The 21512-nt window shown below is 41.4% G+C and overlaps 1 protein-coding gene across 1 annotated transcript in view; it reads right to left on the minus strand.

Annotated features, from left to right (window-relative positions):
* The window catches only part of DROSHA (drosha ribonuclease III), a 579282-nt gene that overhangs the window by 139668 nt on the left and 418102 nt on the right, over window positions 1–21512 (minus strand). Inside the window, exons 19-20 of the mRNA XM_077492043.1 lie at window positions 7557–7617; window positions 6708–6767 (exon numbers count right to left, since the gene is read on the minus strand). Coding sequence (XP_077348169.1) covers window positions 6708–6767; window positions 7557–7617 — 121 coding nt within the window. The remainder of the gene's footprint in view (window positions 1–6707; window positions 6768–7556; window positions 7618–21512) is intronic.

Raw genomic sequence — 21512 nt, forward strand, 5'->3', positions numbered from 1 at the left:
GGTGGAAAAAAAGCACGTGGATCAGGAAAGTCCAAGGTATTTTATTACTGCTGACTGTCACTGGTTCAGCATGAAAGCCATGAAACAGCTGCAGTCTTCATTCTTTTTCTATATGGGTTTTCTTTAAAGTAATGTTCTAGCATCCTCTTTTGCTACCTTATAGCAATCTGTAGATATGTCATTAGAGGGAGGGTAGATTAGCTACTACAGTTATGGCACATTCATATCACAGCAGTGATCTGTGGAGCATTTAACGCAAGCATTGTAATGAATATTACATCAAGAAGTTACATCAAAGAACAGGGTCCCTAACGCACAAGAACAGATCAAAATTCAGACCTGCAGCTTTTTTACTATCGTCATAGTCCATTACCTCACATTATATCATGCAGGTGTATTGGGGTCCAGATTACACCAATGCACATAAGATGTGTCACTGCTCGAACTAACCTCTTGGATTCAACTCTACTCCCTGGGCGAGAGGCCCTCTCTGCATCCCTCCCTTTCCTCCCCCTACATCCCGCTTTTCTTGCTCTGGGGACATCTAATCCCAACATCCTTTCCCCCTCTGGCTGCTCCCCCTCCTCTGTCTCCCAGACTCAGTGATGGGACAAGCTTTTCACATATGGTGTATATCCCTGCCTACATTCTGCTTTTTATATTGAAAGTCACATCCAAGGGACAGTAGTAAAGATGAAATGTGCTCTTGCAGTACAGGAACCTGCCACTAGAGACCACCACTGGATAGTCAATACAGCCATTTAAATTGCAGTGAAGGGGACACTGCATGTTGCAGAAGCTGTGGTCTTGCAGCACTCTGTAGACATGCAACAACGCTTATATATCCCTTCCCAGGTAATCCATTAGATTGCTGGTATCAAAGGTTAAGGCACAGTTAATTCTAAGGTGTATGTTGGCAGGCTTACAGCCATATATCACCTGGTCTTACCAGGGGCACAACACTTAAACTATATAATAGTCAAACAAAGGCACAACAGGTGCAGACAGTGACTCACTTGCAAGTGGGATGTAGCCATCCTGCAGCATGTAAAGAAGGTGAACATCAGAATTAGGATTCCATCCCTCAGCGATTTGGAGGGAGTGACTCCAGCCATGCAGATGCATCACGGGGGGAGGTAAAAAATCGGGTTGTCTCCCCATCTTGAATCTTCAGTCGTGCAGGAAATAGAATGCTGTTTCAACTGAATAACCAGGAAATATGAGGAGTTTTTTGTTTTGATACAACAATTCGCCCTTCACTCTGGCCGCCTTGAGCACCTCATCTCTATCCCTAAAGTTCAGAAACTTGAGGATGAAAGTGCGCGGTGGCGCACCTGGGGGGCTCGGTAAGGGTGGGATACAGTGGGCCCTCTCAACTGCATAAAAGGGTGAAAACTGGGCTGATGGCAGTAGGGTGCGGAGCAATTCCTCCACAAACTCCATCGGACGCTGACCCTCAACCCCTTCCACCATGCCAACGATACAGAGGTTATTCCTCCTGTTGCGATTTTCAGTGTCTTTGGAGCTGTACTCATGGGCACTAATTTTAGTATGTAGGGCATGGAGGTCAGCTCCATGGTTCTCCACAGTGTCCTCCACATTTCCCAAGCGATGCTTAGCGGTGGTTAGTCTGGAGTGCATTTTGTCCATATCTTGTCTAATAAGCACCACATCCAATTTCACAGCGTCCACCTTAGTGATTAGGGTGGTGATTGAAGCTTGGCAGTTTGCTATAGCTGCCAGAACATCAGCTAGACCTGGCCGGGGAGGAGAGGACTGTCCTGCCTGCTCCGTTTGGGATGCCATGTTAGTAAATGAGCGTTCCTCAGCCACCATGCGGTCTGCACAGGCTGGCTCCGGTTCCTCAGTCACAGGGGGAAAGTTGAGTTTCTTACCCCTTTCGCGTGCAGCCTGGGCTGAGCGGCGGTGCATGTAGTTGATTTTCGCCCTGAATCCAGGTCCCATTGCTGCTGTGGAGGATAAAGAGCCTAGGATCTCGGCGGAGCTCTCATATCAGATGTCCTCTCACTGCGCCATCTTTGCCACACCCCATATAAATGCATGTTGGGCATCCCAGCGTGACACACTGAGCACTATCTCTACAACCATAATCGTTTTTATGACCACCTACTCTGTGCAACGCTGGGTCTGTTGTTCCCTCACTAGGCCTTGGAGACCCTCTCTGTATTTGACTGATATTGTAAACATTGCTTTCTTTGGAAAATAAAGGAATTATAAAAAAAAAAGGTGTGTTACTGCAGAGTGATGATGTAGAGGACAATTATTCTACCTAAATATTGACTGCTAATAAGACACCATTAATTAATAGTTTAATATATTTGACAATGTTGTTAATCCTTTTATTGATGTGGATTGGTGTAAATTGGCTAATAAGGTATGTTTTTTTTCTATTTGTTTTTCTATTTGTTGATTAATTGTTGGATTATTAAAGTTATTAATAAAGATTTTGAAACATAGTCATACTGCTTAGACCTTTAATCAGCACTCTATATTTTATGGTCTTTATTCCTAGGTATATTCTTTGGCTTATTTTTAGGTGCTAGGTCCACACCCTTTAGTTATGGTGAATTCTTTATTTCCTCGCTTTGTGTCCTTTATAGGACTTGTCTTATTAACCAAGTAAAATATCATCCCCACACAGAGTGCAATTTTATCAGCAAATATGGCTGACAATATTGTATGTACAGATATCATTTAGACCCATATCACACTGACATGCTAGTGGTAAAGCGCCGCTAGTTTTAGCGGCACTTTACCATCGTTTTAGAGGTGCTTTTTCGGCGCTCCTAAAGCGTCCCAGAGATGCTGCTTGCAGGACTTTTTTAATGTCCTGCTAGCGCAGCTCCCCAGTATGAAAGCACTCTGGCTTTCACACTGGAACTGCAGATGAGGCATTTTTCAGGCGCTATTTTTTGCGCTAAAGTGCCTGAAAAATGCCTCCAGTGTGAAAGGAGTCTAAAAGCTATATGAAATATTTGTGAAAACACAATAATAAGAATATTTACAGCTAACAATTTTTTTTATAGAAAAGACATATATATATATATATATATATATATATACAGTGGTGTGAAAAAGTGTTTGCCCCCTTCCTCATTTCCTGTTCCTTTGCATGTTTGTCACACTTAAGTGTTTCGGAACATCAAACCAATTTAAACAATAGTCAAGGACAACACAAGTAAACACAAAATGCAATTTGTAAATGAAGGTGTTTATTATTAAAGGTGAAAGAAAACCAAACCATCATGGCCCTGTGTGAAAAAGTGATTGCCCCCTAAACCTAATAACTGGTTGGGCCACCCTTAGCAGCAACAACTGCAACCAAGCGTTTGCGATAACGTGCAATGAGGCTTTTACAGCGTCCTGGAGGAATTTTGGCCCACTCATCTTTGCAGAATTGTCCTAATTCAGTTACATTAGAGGGTTTTCGAGCATGAACGGCCTTTTTAAGGTCATACCACAACATCTCAATAGGATTCAGGTCAGGACTTTGGCTAGGCCACTCCAAAGTCTTCATTTTGTTTTTCTTCAGCCATTCGGTGGTGGACTTGCTGGTGTGTTTAGGATCATTGTCCTGCTGCAGAACCCAAGTTCGTTTCAGCTTGAGTACACAAACAGATGGTCGGACATTCTCCTTCAGGATCTCTTGGTAGACAGCAGAATTCATAGTTCCTTTTATCACGGCAAGTCTTCCAGGTCCTGAAGCAGCAAAACAGCCCCAGACCATCACACTACCACCACCATATTTTACTGTTGGTATAATGTTCTTTTTATGAAATGCAGTGTTCCTTCTACGCCAGATATACTTGGACACACACCTTCCAAAGAGTTCCACTTTTGTCTCATCGGTCCACAGAATGTTGTCCCAAAAGTCTTGGGGATCATCAAGATGTGTTGTGGAGAAATTGAGACGAGCTTTGATGTTCTTTTTGCTCAGCAGTGGTTTTCTCCTTGGAACTCTACCATGCAGGCCATTTTTGCCCAGTCTTTTCCTGATGGTGGAGGCATGAACGCTGACCTTAACTGAGGCAAGTGAGGCCTGCAGTTCCTTGGACGTTGTTGTGGGGTCTTTTGTGACCTCTTGGATGAGTCGTCGCTGCGCTCTTGGGGTCATTTTGGGTGGCCGGCCACTCCTGGGAAGGTTCACCACTGTTCCATGTCTTCGCCATTTGTGGATAATGGCTCTCACTGTGGTTCGCTGGATTCCCAAAGCTTTGGAAATGGCTTTATAACCCTTTCCAGACTGATAGATCTCAATTACTTTCTTTCTCAATTGTTCCTGAATTTCTTTGGGTCTCGGCATGATGTGTAGCTTTTAAGGATCTTCTGGTGGACCTTACTGTGTCAAGCAGCTCCTATTTAAGTGATGCCTTGATTGTGAACAGGTGTGGCAATAATCAGGCCTGGATGTGGCTAGAGAAATTGAACTCAGGTGTGGACAACTACAGTTATAGTATGTTTTAAGAAGGGGGCAATCACTTTTTCACACAGGGCCATGATGGTTTTGATTTTTTTTCACCTTTAATAATAAACACCTTCATTTACAAATTGCATTTTGTGTTTACTTGTGTTGTCCTTGACTATTGTTTAAATTGGTTTGATGTTCCGAAACACTTAAGTGTGACAAACATGCAAAGGAACAGGAAATGAGGAAGGGGGCAAACACTTTTTCACACCACTGTATATATATATATATATATATATATATATATATATATATATATATATATACACATACATATACACACACACACACACACACACACACACAGCAGGTAAAAAAAAGTATTGAACACGTCACCATTTTTCTAGGTAATATATATTTTCTAAAAGGTGCTATTGGCATGAAATTTCCATCACATAGAAACCAAAACAAATAAGTTCATAAATTAAGTTATGTGTAATAAAATGCGATGCCAGGTAAAAAGTATTGAACACATGAAGAAAGGGAGGTGCAAAAAGGCATGGGAAGCCATGACACCATCTGAAATCTATCAGTAATTGGAAAGCAATCCTGGCCTTGTCAGTGCAAATTAATATCAGCTTGTTTAGTCAACAGTAACTGATGATCTATAAAACGTTGTCTCACACAAAAATTCTCATGATGGGTAAAAGCAAAGAGCTCTCTCAAGACCTTCACAACCTTATTGTTGCAAAATATACTAATGGCATTGATTACAAAAGGATTTCTAAACTTCTCAATTTTCCAGTGAGCACTGTTGGGGCCATAACCTGGTAGTGGAAAGAACATAATTTCACCATAAACCGGCCACGGCCAGGTGCTCCTCGTAAGATTTCTGACAGAGGAGTAAAAATAATTATCAGAAGAGTTGTGCAAGAGCCAAGGAACACTTGTGGATAGCTTCAGAAAGACCTGGAATTAGCAGATACAATTGTTTCAAAGAAAATAATAAGTAATGCAATCAACCGCTATGGCATGTATGCATGCTCACCACAAGAAAGAAGATAAAGCTGCTAGAATGGCCCAGCCAATCATCTGACTTGAACCCAATAGAAAATATATAAAAATAACTGAAGATCAAAGTTCAGAGAAGAGGCTCACAGACCCTTTAAGAATGAAAGACCGTTTGTGTGGAAGAATGGGCCAAAATCACACCTGAGCAATGCATGCAACTAGTTTCTCCATACAGGAGGCATCTTGAAGCTGTCATTACCAACAGATTTTGTACGAAGTATTACATAAATTTCAGTTAGCGTGTTCAAAACTTTTTCCCTGTGTCATTCCATTTTATTACACATAACTTCATTTCTGAACGTATTTGTTTTGGTTCCTTTGTATGTATGGATTTGCATGGGTTGTTACCGACATGTGGTGACAATTTCATGTCTATAGCACCTTTAGAAATAGATTTACTTAGAAAAAATGGTGACGTGTTCAATACATATTTTACCTGCTGTGCGTGTATATAAAATGGTACCCAAGGGCACATACATAGTAAATACAAAAGAACGTGCACTACAATGTATCACAACAAACAGATGCAAGTAGATTTTTTTCATGACCTAACATGCACTAGTGACACTCCTTAAGGCAGTGCCATGATGTACCATCTGTATGTCTCATTCAAGTCAAACATACAGAAGATTCAAAGAAGTGAAGTCACACTCCAAATTTCAGTCCCCCAGTCAACGTTATTTATACAATGCTATATACTGCACAATTTTCTCCCTTTTGTGAGCTGAAACAGCTATAAAGAAAATCTAAAAAATAAATAATTTATATATATATATATATATATATATATATATATATATATATATATATATATATATATGCACAATTGTAGGACAGCCTAGCACAATGCTCACTAAACATTTATAAAAATTCTATCAGTGCATACTGTTTGCAGTGTTCTGTGCCTTTTTGCCTTGTATTACAAACAAACATACATGTATATCCTACCATATAGGGCTAAGGAACACATTTTAAGGCATTATGTCTCAAAGGGCAATGTAATGAAGCATAGTAACTGACAGCACATTATAACCCTGTACATAATGACAGAATGAATGATCATGTCAACATACACAAGTTCAATGAACGGTGCCCAACAACCAATATCTAATGCAATAAAACAGTATGTAATATTAACCTGCTGTGCAGACAATGTAACAAGCTAACATGACAAAGTTCAAATGAAAGGTAAAAAAGAAGGGCTATTTACCTTGTTAAAAATTCAACCACAGCATCGCCTAAGAATTCCAAGCGTTCATTGTGGTTTATTCTGAAAAGAAAAAATTCTGTTATTTGTGGATACAAAGTAAACAAAGCAACCCAATGTCGCTATTTTTTTAAAAGCTCTACATACACAGAATAGGAAAAAATGTGTGTGCATATATATATATATATATATATATATATATATATATATATATATATATTTATTTTGTGTGTGTGCATTATTAAAGATTCCCTAGTAATGCGATGAACACGCGCATCATTTAAAAAAAAAAGAAATGCTTTAGAATACATTTCTTAAGCCAGATGCTGGACACAAAGAACATCTTATTGATTGTCAAGCTGCGGGTGTATAGGAGCATGGAATTAGTGCAGCACACAGCATGCTTTTTATGGATCTATACTGAAGTGGATATTGGGCTTGAGATAACAACAAAGCTCACAATTTCAATATTTTTAACACAAAGCCAACAAAAGTAGAGTAAAACGGAGCCATTACTTTTCTCTCATAAAGCATTTTTCAGGGGACGAATGGGGCAAATAAGCTATAACGAGATCAGATATTGGCTTTGACGTTTCAGGTGGAAAGCTGTGAATGGCAGGTGAGATGATGACAATGAAGCATTTTGCCTTCAAGTGGAAGAAGCAATTGTACAAGAAGTATCTAGAAGCTTCCTGCAAATGCTGCAGACCGACTACTGCAGTCATCTATTTTGATTTGCTAATAATTTTAATTTAAAGGGGAAACAAAAATCAACAAAAACATGCACAGACGCATAAAATATGGTCACTTTAAACTACTAGGAAATGTGTAATAAAATGAAATGATTCTTACCGTGAAGGGGCTGGATCATCTTGCCCCAGACGAGACATAATGTTTATCAGCGTATTTATTCCTGTATCCATGCAAAATAAAAGTCATCATAAATGACAGATCAACCACTCATAAAACTGTGAGCGGAAAGTTCACAGAGAAATGCGTTGAGAATGACTTAAATCAATAGTGCTCAGAAGCCGGGCCTCTCGTAAAAATATAAGAGCATTTTCTCATCATATGCTTGTAAAACTAGATGGCCTGAAATTTATGTTTCAACTCTGCTCCTTTACTACAGTTAACGCGAACAGCAATTAGATCTGTTTAATCCCATCATTTTATACAATGCTCTTCAAAGGGTATAAAGTACTTGGCCACCGATTCATTTGGGCAAGGGCAACAAAAGCCATAATTACTGCAAGGCCAGCTTTTCAACAAACAATTACAGGATCAATGCACTCAATTTCCTTCTTTTTTTTAAGCATTGCAGTCATGGCCTGAGTCAAGACGAAACAGAAAAATAATATCACGAGACAAATAAAAACATCAGGCATATATAAGCTCCTTTTACACATTTTCCTAGACTTTGTTCTCAATGCAGTGTGTACAATCATCCTGTCATTTGCACAACACAGACAGCCTAAAAGATGGCCACAAAATCAGAGAGCATCCCCAATAGTAGACAGGAAACAACACTTATCTGAACAGAAACTGTTGAAACAAGTAACCTTTCATATTTGAACAATAGAGAAATGCAAAGTGGAAGTGCTGCAGACACCTGTGACAAATGCTTACCCTGGGAAAAGTAGCAAACAGACAAGGTTTCAACTTGCAGCCATTTCCCAGAATGCATTAGGTAAAAAAAAAAAAAAAACATCCGTCTTTCAAACCACTTTAAGAATTGAAAATGAAAGATAGAAGTTGATTAGTTGCCACGCTTAGGTGTTTCAGATTGTGGCTGCGCCAGTCTTAGAAAATGCTCCTCAATATCTTTAGTTGCGGTAAAGCTCAACAGTTAAAGAGTCACTGCCCTGGCAGTAAGTATCCTATGAGTCAATGAGTGGCCAATCAGAAAACTGAAGCCAACATTCAGCTTTCTTGCAGTGCTGTAAAATGTTGAGTCTTTTCACACTTGTACCCAAAAATGGAACTTCCACTTTAAGCGTTGGCAACCCCCTGACATGCCACATTTGGTGGGCAAATGGGCGTACCTGTACGTCCCCTTTAATTGGTGCAGCTAACGGGAGCACGCCCGCCTACTGCATACAGGGACTAATTGGTGCGGCTAGCGGGAGCACACCCGCCTACTGCATACAGGGACTTGATGTCCACCGGTCTCCTGGCGATCATGTCACGGAGCCACAGAACAGGGAAGTGCCTGTCATCGGGAGCAGTGATTGCTATCATGTGAGTTGAAGCCCATCCCCCACAGTTAGAATCACTCACTAGGACACACTTAACCCCTTCATCGCCCCTAGTGGTTAACCCCTTCCCTTCCAGTGTCACTTACACAGTAATCAGTGCATATTTATAGCACTGACCGCTGTATAAATGACAATGGCCCCAAAATAGTGTCAAAAGTGTTCGATATGTCCGCCATAATGTCACAGTCACAATAAAAATCCCAGATCGCAGTCATTACAAGTAAAAAAAATAATAATAACAATAAAAATGCCATAAAACTATCCACTATTTTGTAGACACTATAACTTTTGCGTAAACCAATCAATACGCTAATTGCGTTTTGTTTTTTTTTACTAAAAAATATGTAGAAGAATACATATCGGCCTAAACTGAGGAAACAGTATTATTTTTTATATATCTTTGGGGGATATTTATTAAAGCAAAAAGTAAAAAAAAAATATAGCTTTTTTTCAAAATTGTTGCTCTTTTTTGTTTATAGCGCAAAAAATAAAAAACGCAGAGGTGATCAAATACCACCAAAAGAAAGCTATATTTGTGAGAGAAAAAAAAAAGGATGCCAATTTTGTTTGGATGCAACGTTGCAAGACCGCGCAATTGTCAGTTAAATCGACGCAGTGCCGAATCGCAAAAAGTGCTCTGGTCAGGAAGGGAGTAAAATATTCCGAGGCTAAAGTGGCAAAAGTCTGAAAGACAGTAAACTGGCCCTTTCTTTAGAAAGTTTGGAGACCCCTGAAAATACTTCTCTTGCCGCACAGGACAGCACTCTGCTAGGAGGATCGCAGAATTCCCAGAAAGACTGCCTTTAGCCAGCAACTGTGTATGGGCCGCAGCCTTACAACAAGTTCAAACGCAAGTACAGATGACAAACAACAAATAACAAACCAACCGTTCATTCTATGGTATGTAGAGTGATGTGATGTGAATACCTCTGGCATAAAGGAGAATACATCACCCACTATTGGATACATCTCCTGATCTACAACCCCTCTCCAAGTATATCTACCACATCCTACAGTCTTTCTTTTCTTTTCCAAGGCTCTGATGAAGAGGGAACACCTTGAAACACGTTAGCCTACCTTAATCATTTGCCCTTGTATGGGTATAACGAATTTTTTATGAATATCTTGTAACCTAATTTGTATGCATTCGTAGTCATTTCTTTGTACTCATCTATTTTGTTTATGAATAAACTATATCACTTTGATTCATGCGTTAGATCACGCGCCTTCCATCCCCTCATTTGCACTAAACATCTGCTCTAAAGCCTAGTACACACTAATCGTTTCTTTTCTTTCAACCCAGTGGGCTGTAACAAAAAAACCCTGACAGCTCAGGTCAGAGCCACTGTACTAGCTACGCGATGTTAGTACATCAATCTCCCATGTTCTATTGTGTTGCGAGAGGGGGATGGCCCCCGCCAGAACACTCTGGTCAGCACTCTCTGGCTGAGGGAGTTGATCGTGAGCTGGCTGGCAGACCTATTTCAGTCATGCCCTTCGACAGGAGCCATCCGAACGGCTGGCTTCTTTCGGACCGGCTGCATACACGTGTCATGAATGTCAGCCTGTTTCTATTTAACTAGCTGATTTGGCCCGACATCTGGCCCCTTTGTACTAGGCTTTAGTTTAGTTTCTTTCTGGTGATTCGTTCCTCTGTTAACAGCATGTCTCACTTCTGATAAGTTTTCCTGACAAATGAGATACGATTGGTGTCTGGGAGGAGAGTTCTTCTGCTGTGTGGAGGGGGATGTGTTCCTTTCGTCCAATTAGCTCTCCTACAGTGTCTCAGGCCTCTAACCCCCTCCTCTGTAAAACTGAAAAATGCTGAAGAATTCCATCTAAAATCAACACTTTTGAAGGGGTGTACAAAGGCATGTTATTGCAACAGGTACAGGAGGTGAACTCAGTGATCGTAGTTCCCAACATTCGAGCACTTCATCAGGAGCTGCATTTGTCCCACTGGTAAGCTTATCCTATATCCTGGACCCTTCATTCAGAATCTTAATCCTGATTTTGGGTAGTTGTTTTTTTTCTTTTTCCCAGGCCAGCATTAACCTATCTCCCTGTGTGCCTAAAGCGGATCTTGCAGTAAAGCGTCAACCTTCCTCCGTTAAAATCTGCATATATTATAAGTAAAAAAATATATAGCAAATACCTATTTATGCTATCATGTTTTTTAAATGTTTTTATGGGTTAGGGTTTGCAATCCTGAGATTTTTCTTCTGTACCAGTTGGGCAGTTCCCTGTTGTTATATCAAGGATGTTAAGAGGTAAGACTGTGGAGAAGTCAAGCACACTACGACAATGAAGTTCAGAAAATAAGTTACTATGACGACCTTTGAGCTCATCACACCAAAACCTCCCATAGACGAATCTGCTAGCACTGGCTTGTTTATAAATATACAGTACAGTAGCTTTAGATTAGCCTTAATGCCGACTCTATCCAGTGTCTTTTTTCAACTTCACCTACTATGTAACATGGGGTATTGATGGTATTGGCCACATATAACAGGTTAAGGACTTTGATTGTATTGTCTCTGGATGGTAAAAAGCCTACTTGGTCTAAATTAATCAAGTGAGGTAGGTGTTGCTGCAGTCTAGTCGCAATAATGTTGGTAAACAGTCTGAGGTCAATATTCAGTAAGGAAATGGGCCTTTAACTCCCACCTTTAGGTGTTCTAAGGCATGAATGGATGCCAGGTGGGAAGTCTGGGTTTTGTGTGATTGGGGTAAGCGGACTGGGGGGTGAGGATAAATTGCATTCCCTAATCACCTTATTAAACAGTCCCAGTGCTGCTCCCAGTAAAGGGTTGTGCTTAATAGTGCGTTGGTGTTTCCCCCATGGGAACCATGTCAAGAATTCGAATTTTAAAAAGGACAGGGTGACAAAGCTTCTTCCAAACTCACCTAGCATAATAGTAAAATTTTAAGTTGGGGAGACCCATACTCCCGCTATCTTTTGTTTTGGTAAGAATGTTAAGGATGATACGTGGTTTCCGATCCATCCAGATAAAACTGCAAAGGATTGAGAACAGTTGATTAAAGTATCTTAGGGGGAGCGCAATAGCTAAGGTGTGAAAGTAATAGAGTATTCTGGGCAGTATTATTATCTTAAGGATTGCTGCTTTACCAAACCATGAGAATGTTTTAAGTGTCCAACGTTTCAAGTCTTGTTGCATGTAGTCTAGCAATGGTTTAAAATTAGCTTCACAAATGTTTGCAATTTTGGAGGCAAGTCGGATTCCTAGGTATTTAAGAGCAAAGATTTCCCATTTAAAGGAACAAGTGGAACATGCCATGGCTAATGAATTCAGAGGGAGGGTGAGCGTAATCCTTTTTATTTAAAATTTGATAAGAATACAAATGCCAAATGGCTGCTTACATGGAGAAGTGCCTTAACCCGGAACTGGGGGTGCAAGCGTGTCTGGTATCGGAAGGTGCCTCATGGCTAGTCCTTGTAGCTGGCGTGCATTCCACCAAACGCACAACGGGTACAATGTACTCCATACTCATTCACATAGGGTGGGGGGCTGGGATCTGGGGACCCCCTTGTTAAAAGGGGTTTCCAGATTCCGATAAGCTCCCTGCCCGCACACCCTGACAACCAATGGCCAGGGTTGTCGGGAAGAGACCCTCATCCTCATCAAAATGGGGACAAGGTGTTTTGGGGTGGTGGGAGCACGGACCCCCCCCCCTTGCCCCAAAGCACCCACCCACCATGCTGAGGGCATGCGGCCTGGTATGGTTCATTAGGGGGGACGTTCGCTTGTCCCCACCCCCTCTCCTTCTCTGCTGGGCTGTGTGCTCGGATAAAGGTCTGGTATGGATTTTGGAGGGGACCCCCACACAGTTTTTTCAGCATGGGGGTTCCCCTTAAATCTATACTAGATGAAAGGGCCTAGTATGCTTTAGAGGGGGAACCCATGTCATTTTTTTTACATTGTGCATGGAGCTCCCCTAAAAATGAATACCAGACAGTGCCTGGTATTGTAGGGGATTAAAGTCGGATCCCCATTCATTGAAGTCGGACGCATATCTGAAAAGTTTTATCCCTATTGTGGGGTCACCAGTATGGTACTTGTAAACTGAAATCATATCCCCTCTCAAGCGTCTCTTCTCCAGACAGAATAAGCTCAGTGCTCATAACCTTTCTTCATAACTAACATCCTTCAGTCCCTTTATTAGCTTTGTTGTCCTTCCCTGTACTTGCTCCATTTCATTCCTGAGGACTGGTGCCCAGAACCGGACAGCATATTCCAGGTAAGGCCAGACCAGATTCTTTTGGAGTGGGAAAATTATCACTTTATCTCTTGAGTTAATCCACTTTTAATGCATGTTAATGTTCTGTTTGCTTTGTTAGCGGCATCTTGCCATTGCTGAGCCTATCATCTACTAGGACCCCTCAGGTCCTTTTCCAGCCTTGATTCCCCCAGAGGTTCTCCCCCGTGAGTAGATAGCATCCATAATTTTGCCACTCAAATGCATTGTTTTACATTTTTCCACATTAAACATAATTTGCTATGTAGTTGCCACCCCATTAATTTGTTCAGAACTTCTTGGAAGGTTTCCACATCCTGCAGAGAAGTTATTGCCCTGCTTAGCTTAGTATCGTCCACAAATACAGAGATTTAACTGTTTACCCAATCCTCCAGGTCATTTATAAACAAATTAAATAGGATTGGTCCCAGCACAGAACTCTAGTGGACAGGTTCCCCAACTGATTATGTCCTCAACAGCGATCTAATACCTTACATTCAGCAGCTCTTTGTGAAATTGCTTCCAGATCATTATCTGCAATTTTATCGATTGCGCGCATAGAATTTTTAAGCCTAAACATCTCCCTCCTTCTGTCCTTAGGGATGTGCTAGCCAGAGTTAATTTTTTCCACATCAAAGCTCGAATGTCAACTGATAGCTCCATGAAATCGCTCCCAGATCCATATACTCAGCTCTGCCTCTATACAAAAATCTTGCCTTACACAGATCCAATCACCAAGATCCTCAGGGAAAATAACATTTCCTATTCATGGGGATTACCAGCCAAGCTCCTGGTCACTATCAAGGCAAATCAGTCTCTGTCCTCACGCCTAAGGATGGATTTAAACAGCTTCATAACTCGGTATGGTGCCTAATGCTTTCCCCCCCAAATCCAGGAAACTATTTTCCAACGAGAATTCCCTCTACCTGGGACACAGTGTGGGGACTGACCCTACACTCTCTGATGAGTATCCTTCACTTTCCATATTTTCACTCTTAGCGGGGTAGTTTGTTTCTCATGTTTGAATTTCAGTTCTACATGTTTTGCTTGTTTTGTGGTTTGTTTTTACATTTTACGGTAACATATCTTTCTCTGCAATTCATGTTCAAAAAATGCATGTATACAAACACTTAATCCTCCTTAATCTACAGGACTACATATGATACAATACCTATATTTTCTGATTGTAATGACTCCTGGTTACAGCATGCCATCCTACAGTACCTTTAGCCTATACCATGCCGATTAGGATCACATCTATAAATGCTAAGGGGCTTAATAGTCCCCAAAAAAGAGCTATGCTCTGGAAAGAAGCCTTACTGCAAAAAAAGTGATATTACTTTGTGTTCAAGAAACACACTTTCTTAATGCTAAACCCCCCAAATGCCACCATAAGTCCTTCCCACATTATTGCTTTGCCAATACTGACAAAAAACACATGACACATGGGGTCAAGATAGCCAGATGCAACACCTTGTCCTTCCAACTTGTGCAGACAGAATCAGACCCTAATTGTAAATTAGTTATGCTATCTTCTGTAATGGACAACCAACACCTTACTATTGTCAATTTATATGCCCCCAATTCACCAAAAAATAAAATAAATTAATTTGAGCCCTATGAATAAAATCCTCCCATATAAAGATAAAAAATTTGTGGAGACTTTAACGAAGTAGTGGACTCCTCATTGGATTCTTCTAACCCTGCCCAGAAAAGATATCCTGCATTGTCTTCCCTCCCTTGATGTATGGTTCTGTTTCCATGATTCAGAAAAAGATTATATGTTCTATTCCCCTGCTCAGAAGGCTTACTCAAGGATAGACCTGTTCCTTGTAGACAAATATATCCTCCAGTCAGTAGCTAAAATCCAAATTGGCATTATCTCCTGGATGGATCATGTCCCGGTAGCAATGGATTTAGTATCCAGCTCTCCCCACAATTCTAGAGATTAAATACCTCTATCCTCAACAATCTCACCTACAAGGAACAAATCGCCCCTGAGATTGAAGCCTGTATCAAAGCCACTATCCTGGCACAGGCCAAACAGCTGTGATCCCTCTCATCCTGTACCTCCTGGAAACAAATTGAGACTCGTGCATTGGGCTCAGATCCTCATAAAGGAACTTTAGTGCATATCTGGTGGCATTGTCTGCAATTAATACATTTTTGGTCTGAAATATTAAGCCTTATATCCTCTGTTACACCTGACCCAAAACTACCCCTTCTAGGTGTAGGCATTGAACATTGGCCTATGCAATTTCAAACGTTCATTACTCACACTTTTATTGCAGCCAGGCTGCCCATAGCAAAATCCTGGGAAAAAGCAAAAACTCCTCTCCTAACAATGGCAATTTCTATGACAAATAATACTGCTTTACAGAAATTTATTTTTGCCAAACCACATTACAAAGAGAATGTCTTTTGGAGGCAATGTTCCCCCTGGTTGCAAGATCATAAATCTCTGTCACCTTTCTTAAACATGGATTGGACCTCATCTGAGCACTCAAGATTCCTAGTGTCTAACCACCTTGTTTCTCCTTTTGCGCATTTATAGTCTAATTATTATACTATATTTAACACTCCTAGATGAGACCAGGCACCACCTGGCAGTTTGATTTTCTATTTCTATAAACGCCTAGGCTCTCCAGTAACAATATTCCTGTAAGAAATACCATGCTTGCTCCATTAAGCACTTTTCATGTTGTACTGTACTGAATCTCACTACTCTGTTTGAGATCTCAATATGCATGCTATTGATGTTGCTTGAATTTGTGTTGCTATTTGTTTTGTCAATCTTAAAACTGCAATAAATTATAAAAATAAAAGAAAAAAAACAACAAAAACATATGGAAGCTAGGACTAAGGTAATTTGGTCTGGGTTCAGTGATTTTGGTACACTTCACACTCTGATACTGTGTCACCGACCCTTGTATCAAGGTCCTCCAGATGATAATTAATAGCAATCAATTGTGAGGTGTGGGTCTCAAAAAACAGGTTCTAATTGTGAGATAGCTTTGTCTCTCCTATATCCTGGTCTTTCTCTGTGTGTAATTTTCTCAGTGAGTTCCAGCAAGTCAGCTTTTAGCTCTGCTTTGGCTGATGAGAAGGTGTTTTTGATATTAGCCACAAATGCCAACATGTCAGAGTAAGAAAGAAGGTGGTCAGATGTTAAAGTTTAAAAAAACAAAAAACATGTTATACTCTGCTTGCTCTGTGTAGTGGTTTTGCACAGAGCGGCCTCAATCCTCCTCTTCTCAGGACCCATGACGGCGCTCCTGGCCCCGCTCTCCTGCCACATGCCCCTAGAGAAAACAGCTTGTGTCCATTTACAAACAGAGCCACCTTTATGGAAAAAATTCCATAAAGTGGATATTAATACTAGCAGGTGCCGTAAGCAACAAGTTATGCCCATCCCTAATAGAACCAATGGGAGTGTAAGGGATATTACCCTTAGCCAACCATGCCAGGAAATTCCCATTTACCCCACCCCCTCCAAATTCAAAGACCCTCTGGGCTGAGTATAAGAGAGCCTTGTCAGTTTGGGCAAACCTGGCAGTGGATAGATTCCACAGTGCCTGTTGCCATGTTCTATAATGATCATCATCTGGGGCGGAGACAAAGTCCACCTCCAGTTTAGTTGCCCTCTCCTCCAGCTCCTCCTTAAGCCATCTCCCTCTTAATGAGTGATATTTTAGAAATATACTCCCCCCTAGCCCAGGAAACCCAGAGTACTGGAGGGGAGGCAAAGTCAGTATTGTCAGTCCAAAAATTACATATAGAGGCAGTGAGAGGTTCCTGCAGGCGCTCATCATTCACCCAAAACCTGTTTAATCTCCAGAGACGGGACTCGTGGGTAGTTAGAGCTAGGGAAGCACAGATATAACCCTGAACACATTGCAAGGCAGAGCTAGAGGCAAAAACCAGATAAATTCTGGACAAGATCTTATAGGTTGAGGAATGGCAAGTATACTCTCTTATTGTCAGGTGCATGTGTCTCCAGACATCTATGGGGGCAAAGGTGTCAGCCCATTGTCGGAGTTCAGGAGAATCACAAGCCGAGGTACTCAGCTTGTCCATGTCCACAGAAGGGACCATATTGAAATCTTCCAGAAAAAAAACTTGATTTGTATCAAACTGAACCACAATTTGCATAATCTCATGCATGACCTGGGCGGAGGCAGAATATATATCCCAACCAACACAATATTTTTATCATAAATATTAGCATGCATAATGATATAGCTCCCTTTCCTGTCAGTCCTAACTTCAATAAGCTGAAACGCCAGGGTTTTTCGAACTAGGATACTGACCCCGTGAACATAGGTAGAGTAGGTGGTGTGGTAATTTTTTTTTAAGGCAGACAATTTTCTGTCCCTTGCGATACATCTTCTGCAGGATACAAATAATTTTTTTCCCCCCACAAATAGTTTTATTTGTCGTATACAAAGAATATAAACAAAAGCAAACGGTACATTTCGAGGATCAGTTACATCAATGTCAATAAGAACAGAGATATCAGACAACAATATTGCGCGTGAGGTTCTATGCTTTTTTTCTCCCTGGGTTTGTGCGCCATCTAAGTAGGCCTCTTGTTACATACGATCGCCGCTTACCGCTTCTTAGGCCCTTTCCCTGTAGTTTCACCAGGGATATGGACATGGGAGAAGGAGGGAAAGGGAACATAAGAGAGAGAATAGAGGAATAGAGAAAAAAGAAAGGGGGGTGGGGTGGGGGGGCTAAGGGCTGCATGATGGAAGGGCTTTCTATTTGTGCCCCCCTTGAAGGCGTCATGGAATGTGTAAGGGAGAGGGGGTGAGGATCACACCAGCTGCCCTCTCCTGAGTCGCTCACTATCTAGAGGGGGAGGCTCCAGGATTGCCTTCATATTAGGAAGGTTCAAATCAGCCATCCCTGATTTCCAGGTTGGTCTGGGATTCCTTAAACGATGACCATACAAATTTGTGGGTTATGCATTTGGAGGAACCGGAACACTAGGGAGCATTTAAACGCAGAGTTGAGGCCCCTAACATTCCATGATATCATTGTAAACAGACATCTGGAGTAAGGAAAAGGAATTCAATCAGGGGGAAAACGCTTGCAGGGGCAGCAACCCAGCCCTGACTGTAAGTGGTCTAGCATTGCATTGAGCTTGCGGCAAGAGTTCACCTGGTCATACCAGGGGAACTCGAGAGTAAGTACGTTACAAACAGGCAGTCAATACCAGGCACAACAGGTGCATTGCTGCAACTTACTGTTGGAGAATATTAACCCCTCCAGCGAACACCTGGTAACAAAATATCAGAACATGGGGTGTCAGTCAGCCAAGTGCTCAAACAAGATATGACGCCATCTCTCAGCGATGTGCGGGTAGAGATTCCAGCCCTGCATATGCATCTCTGGGGGAGGTAAAAAAATCTTGTTGTTTTGCCATCTTGGACCCTCAGACGTGCTGGGAAAAGAACAATGTATTGAATACCCTTGACACGCATGGCTGCTTTAACATGGCCAAAATGAGCATCTCAATTTTTGTGTTTCAACTGAGTAATCCAGGAAAATTAGGAGCTTGTTCGGGAATGCTAGTTCTCCTCACACCCTAGCTGCTCTAAGCACCTCACCCCTGTGCCTAAAGTTCAGGAATTTAAGTATAAATGTGCAAGGTGGTGCACCCTGTGGACAAGGCTTAGGTGGGATACGGTGAGCTCTTTTCACCGCATGGAACTGTGAGAATTGGGCTGGAGGGTGCGCAGTAACTTTTCCACAAAGTCAGTTGGATGCAGGCCCTCTATTCCCTCCGCCAGGCCCACAATGCGGAGATTGTTCCTCCTATTGCAGTTCTCAGCATCCTCGGCTTTGTATTCCAGAGCCCTGATTTTTGTGTGCAAGGTGCAGAGGTCAGTATTATGGCTCTCCAACGTGTCTTCCACATGGCCCAGGTGCTGCTCAGCAGAGGAGCTGCACAATATTGACGTTAGTGGTCAGGGATGTTATCGAGGCTTGGCAGTTTGCTATGGCTGCCAGAGCATCTGGAAATACCTGTTGGGGTGGAGAGGGCTGCTCCATTTGCTCGGTCTGGGACGCCATGTTAATGGTGGAGCATGCACGGGTCCCCACATGGTTGCTGCCAGCCAGGGAGGGTTCCTCTGGCAAAGGGGGAAAATTACGCTTCCTATCCTTTCCTTTTGACACCTGGGATAAGCCGCGGCGCATGTGTGTGTCTACGGCCACAATATAGTGACTGCTCGTGCCCGGAGGAGAGAATGAAGCCGAGGATTGTAGTGGAGCTATCTCACAAATGTCCACTCAGTGCACCATCTTGGCCATGCCCCCAGGTGGCAAAAATACGAATGCAATCTACTCATGGGGGGGGACCTCTAGGGGAATCAAGGATGGAAAAAGACCTGGGGGTCCTAGTAGATGATAGGCTCAGCAATGGCATGCAATGCCAAGCTGCTGCTAACAAAGCAAACAGAATATAGGCATGCATTAACTTTACTACTTGTACTACTCTACAAGACTCTGGTCTGGCCTCATCTGGAGTATGCTGTCCAATTCTGGGCACCAGTTCTCAGGAAGAATGTAGTGAAAATGGAGCAAGTACAGAGAAGGGCAACAAAACTAATAAAGGGACTGGAGGACATTAGGAAGAAAGGTTACGAGCACTGAACTTTTCCTCTCTCAAGAGACACTTGAGGGGGGATATGATTTCAATTTACAAATACCATACTGGTGACACAATAAGGATAAAACTTCTCTCTGAAAGGGAGTTTAATAAGACATGTGGCCACTCAATAAAATTAGAAGAAAAGAGGGTTCTTCACTGGAAGAGCGGCAAGGATGTGAAATTCCCTTCCACAGGCGGTGGTTTCAGCGGGAGAAACAATAGTTAAAAAAAACTATTAGATAAGCACCTGAACGACCACAACATACAGGTATATAGAATGTAATACCGACATATAATCACACACATAGGTTGGACTTGATGTGTCTTTTTTCTATCTCACCTACTATGTAACGATGTAAATTGCAATATTATTGTTTTATATTTATATTATTTTATATTTTTATCTACATACTGATTTTCCTTTATTTGTCTTGGTTTTATTATTGTTCGCCACAACCTGAGTAACTTATTTTGTTTCTTTCATGTATAACCTATAAAATGACAAAAAAATATCCCTATGTGGATGTGCCTGCAGACCTAACAGCTTAAAAAAAACAAAAAACTTTTTCAGGTTCAGCTCCACCTTAGGTCCCATGAACACTGGAAGTTTAACTAGTCAGTAGTAAATTAAGTAATAACTAATTGTCTAAACAGTCTTGTACTATCTATAGGAAAAGAAAGTCCTTCAAGTCAAGGCTCAACAGTATTTTTTTCCTCTTTTAATAACTAGTAAGTAGTTTAATTACTAATTTAAAAAAATGCCTGTATAGCACACTTTGTCCCATCTGTCAAGGTGCCCTGTAATGCTAGCAGTGTCAGAAAGGCCTCCTCCTAGCCGGCACCACAGGTACCAGGGAGATGGCCGCTTTGCTAGAGAGAGCCTGTTTCTGGTACCCAGCATTGGCTCAAGGCTAGCACCGACACAAGGCTTGCAGAGGGAGGTAAAGCCAATAGACTGTCCTATGATCCATCTGGAACTAAATATGGTTTAAAAAAAAAAAAGTATTACACATTTCCTTTAATGCTCAGAGGGAAAGGCAGTCCTTTAAGGCATGGTTTCCCAGAAATATGGCTCTATTTCTTGAGTGCTGAAGGATGACTTCCCGAGAGTCCAGGGTTTCTTTGTTTGTTTTTTCAAATTCATCTTTTTTTGCAGGATCAATTTATATCAATTATTGTCCCTTTGTTTGTAGTGTTCTTGTTTGTTACTCAGCGCAAATTAAAATATCAATTATAATTATGTAAAATGTTCATAAATGTAAGTATTAATTGAAAGATGTATTTTGCCTAACTGCATCCTTTTATCTTTGTCACTGCTTTTAAGGGGGGGAATGATGGTGAGGAGAGAGGTAGATTAATGGGTGGTGCAGGAGACCATAGTTTGTAGCACAAGGTTAAAAATTAAGCAGGTTCAGTTTCACGCTGCATAGGTAATGGTAAATGGGATGGATATAGGATCATATTAAAAAAGTACCCAAAATATATTCAAACACAAGCTTCTTTTGCAGTAGTTTAGGAATGCATTTACATATTCAGGGTCTAAAGCAAGCCATTGATTATGCAACGTTCTTTCCTTCAACCACAGCTCGAGGGAAAGAAAATAGGTCGATTCCACCATCAACACAATCAGCGTTG

This window comes from Lithobates pipiens, unplaced genomic scaffold, assembly GCF_037356315.1.
Source record: "Lithobates pipiens isolate NorthernLeopardFrog02 unplaced genomic scaffold, aLitPip1_a1.2 Scaffold_19, whole genome shotgun sequence".
Lineage (NCBI taxonomy): Eukaryota > Metazoa > Chordata > Amphibia > Anura > Ranidae > Lithobates > Lithobates pipiens.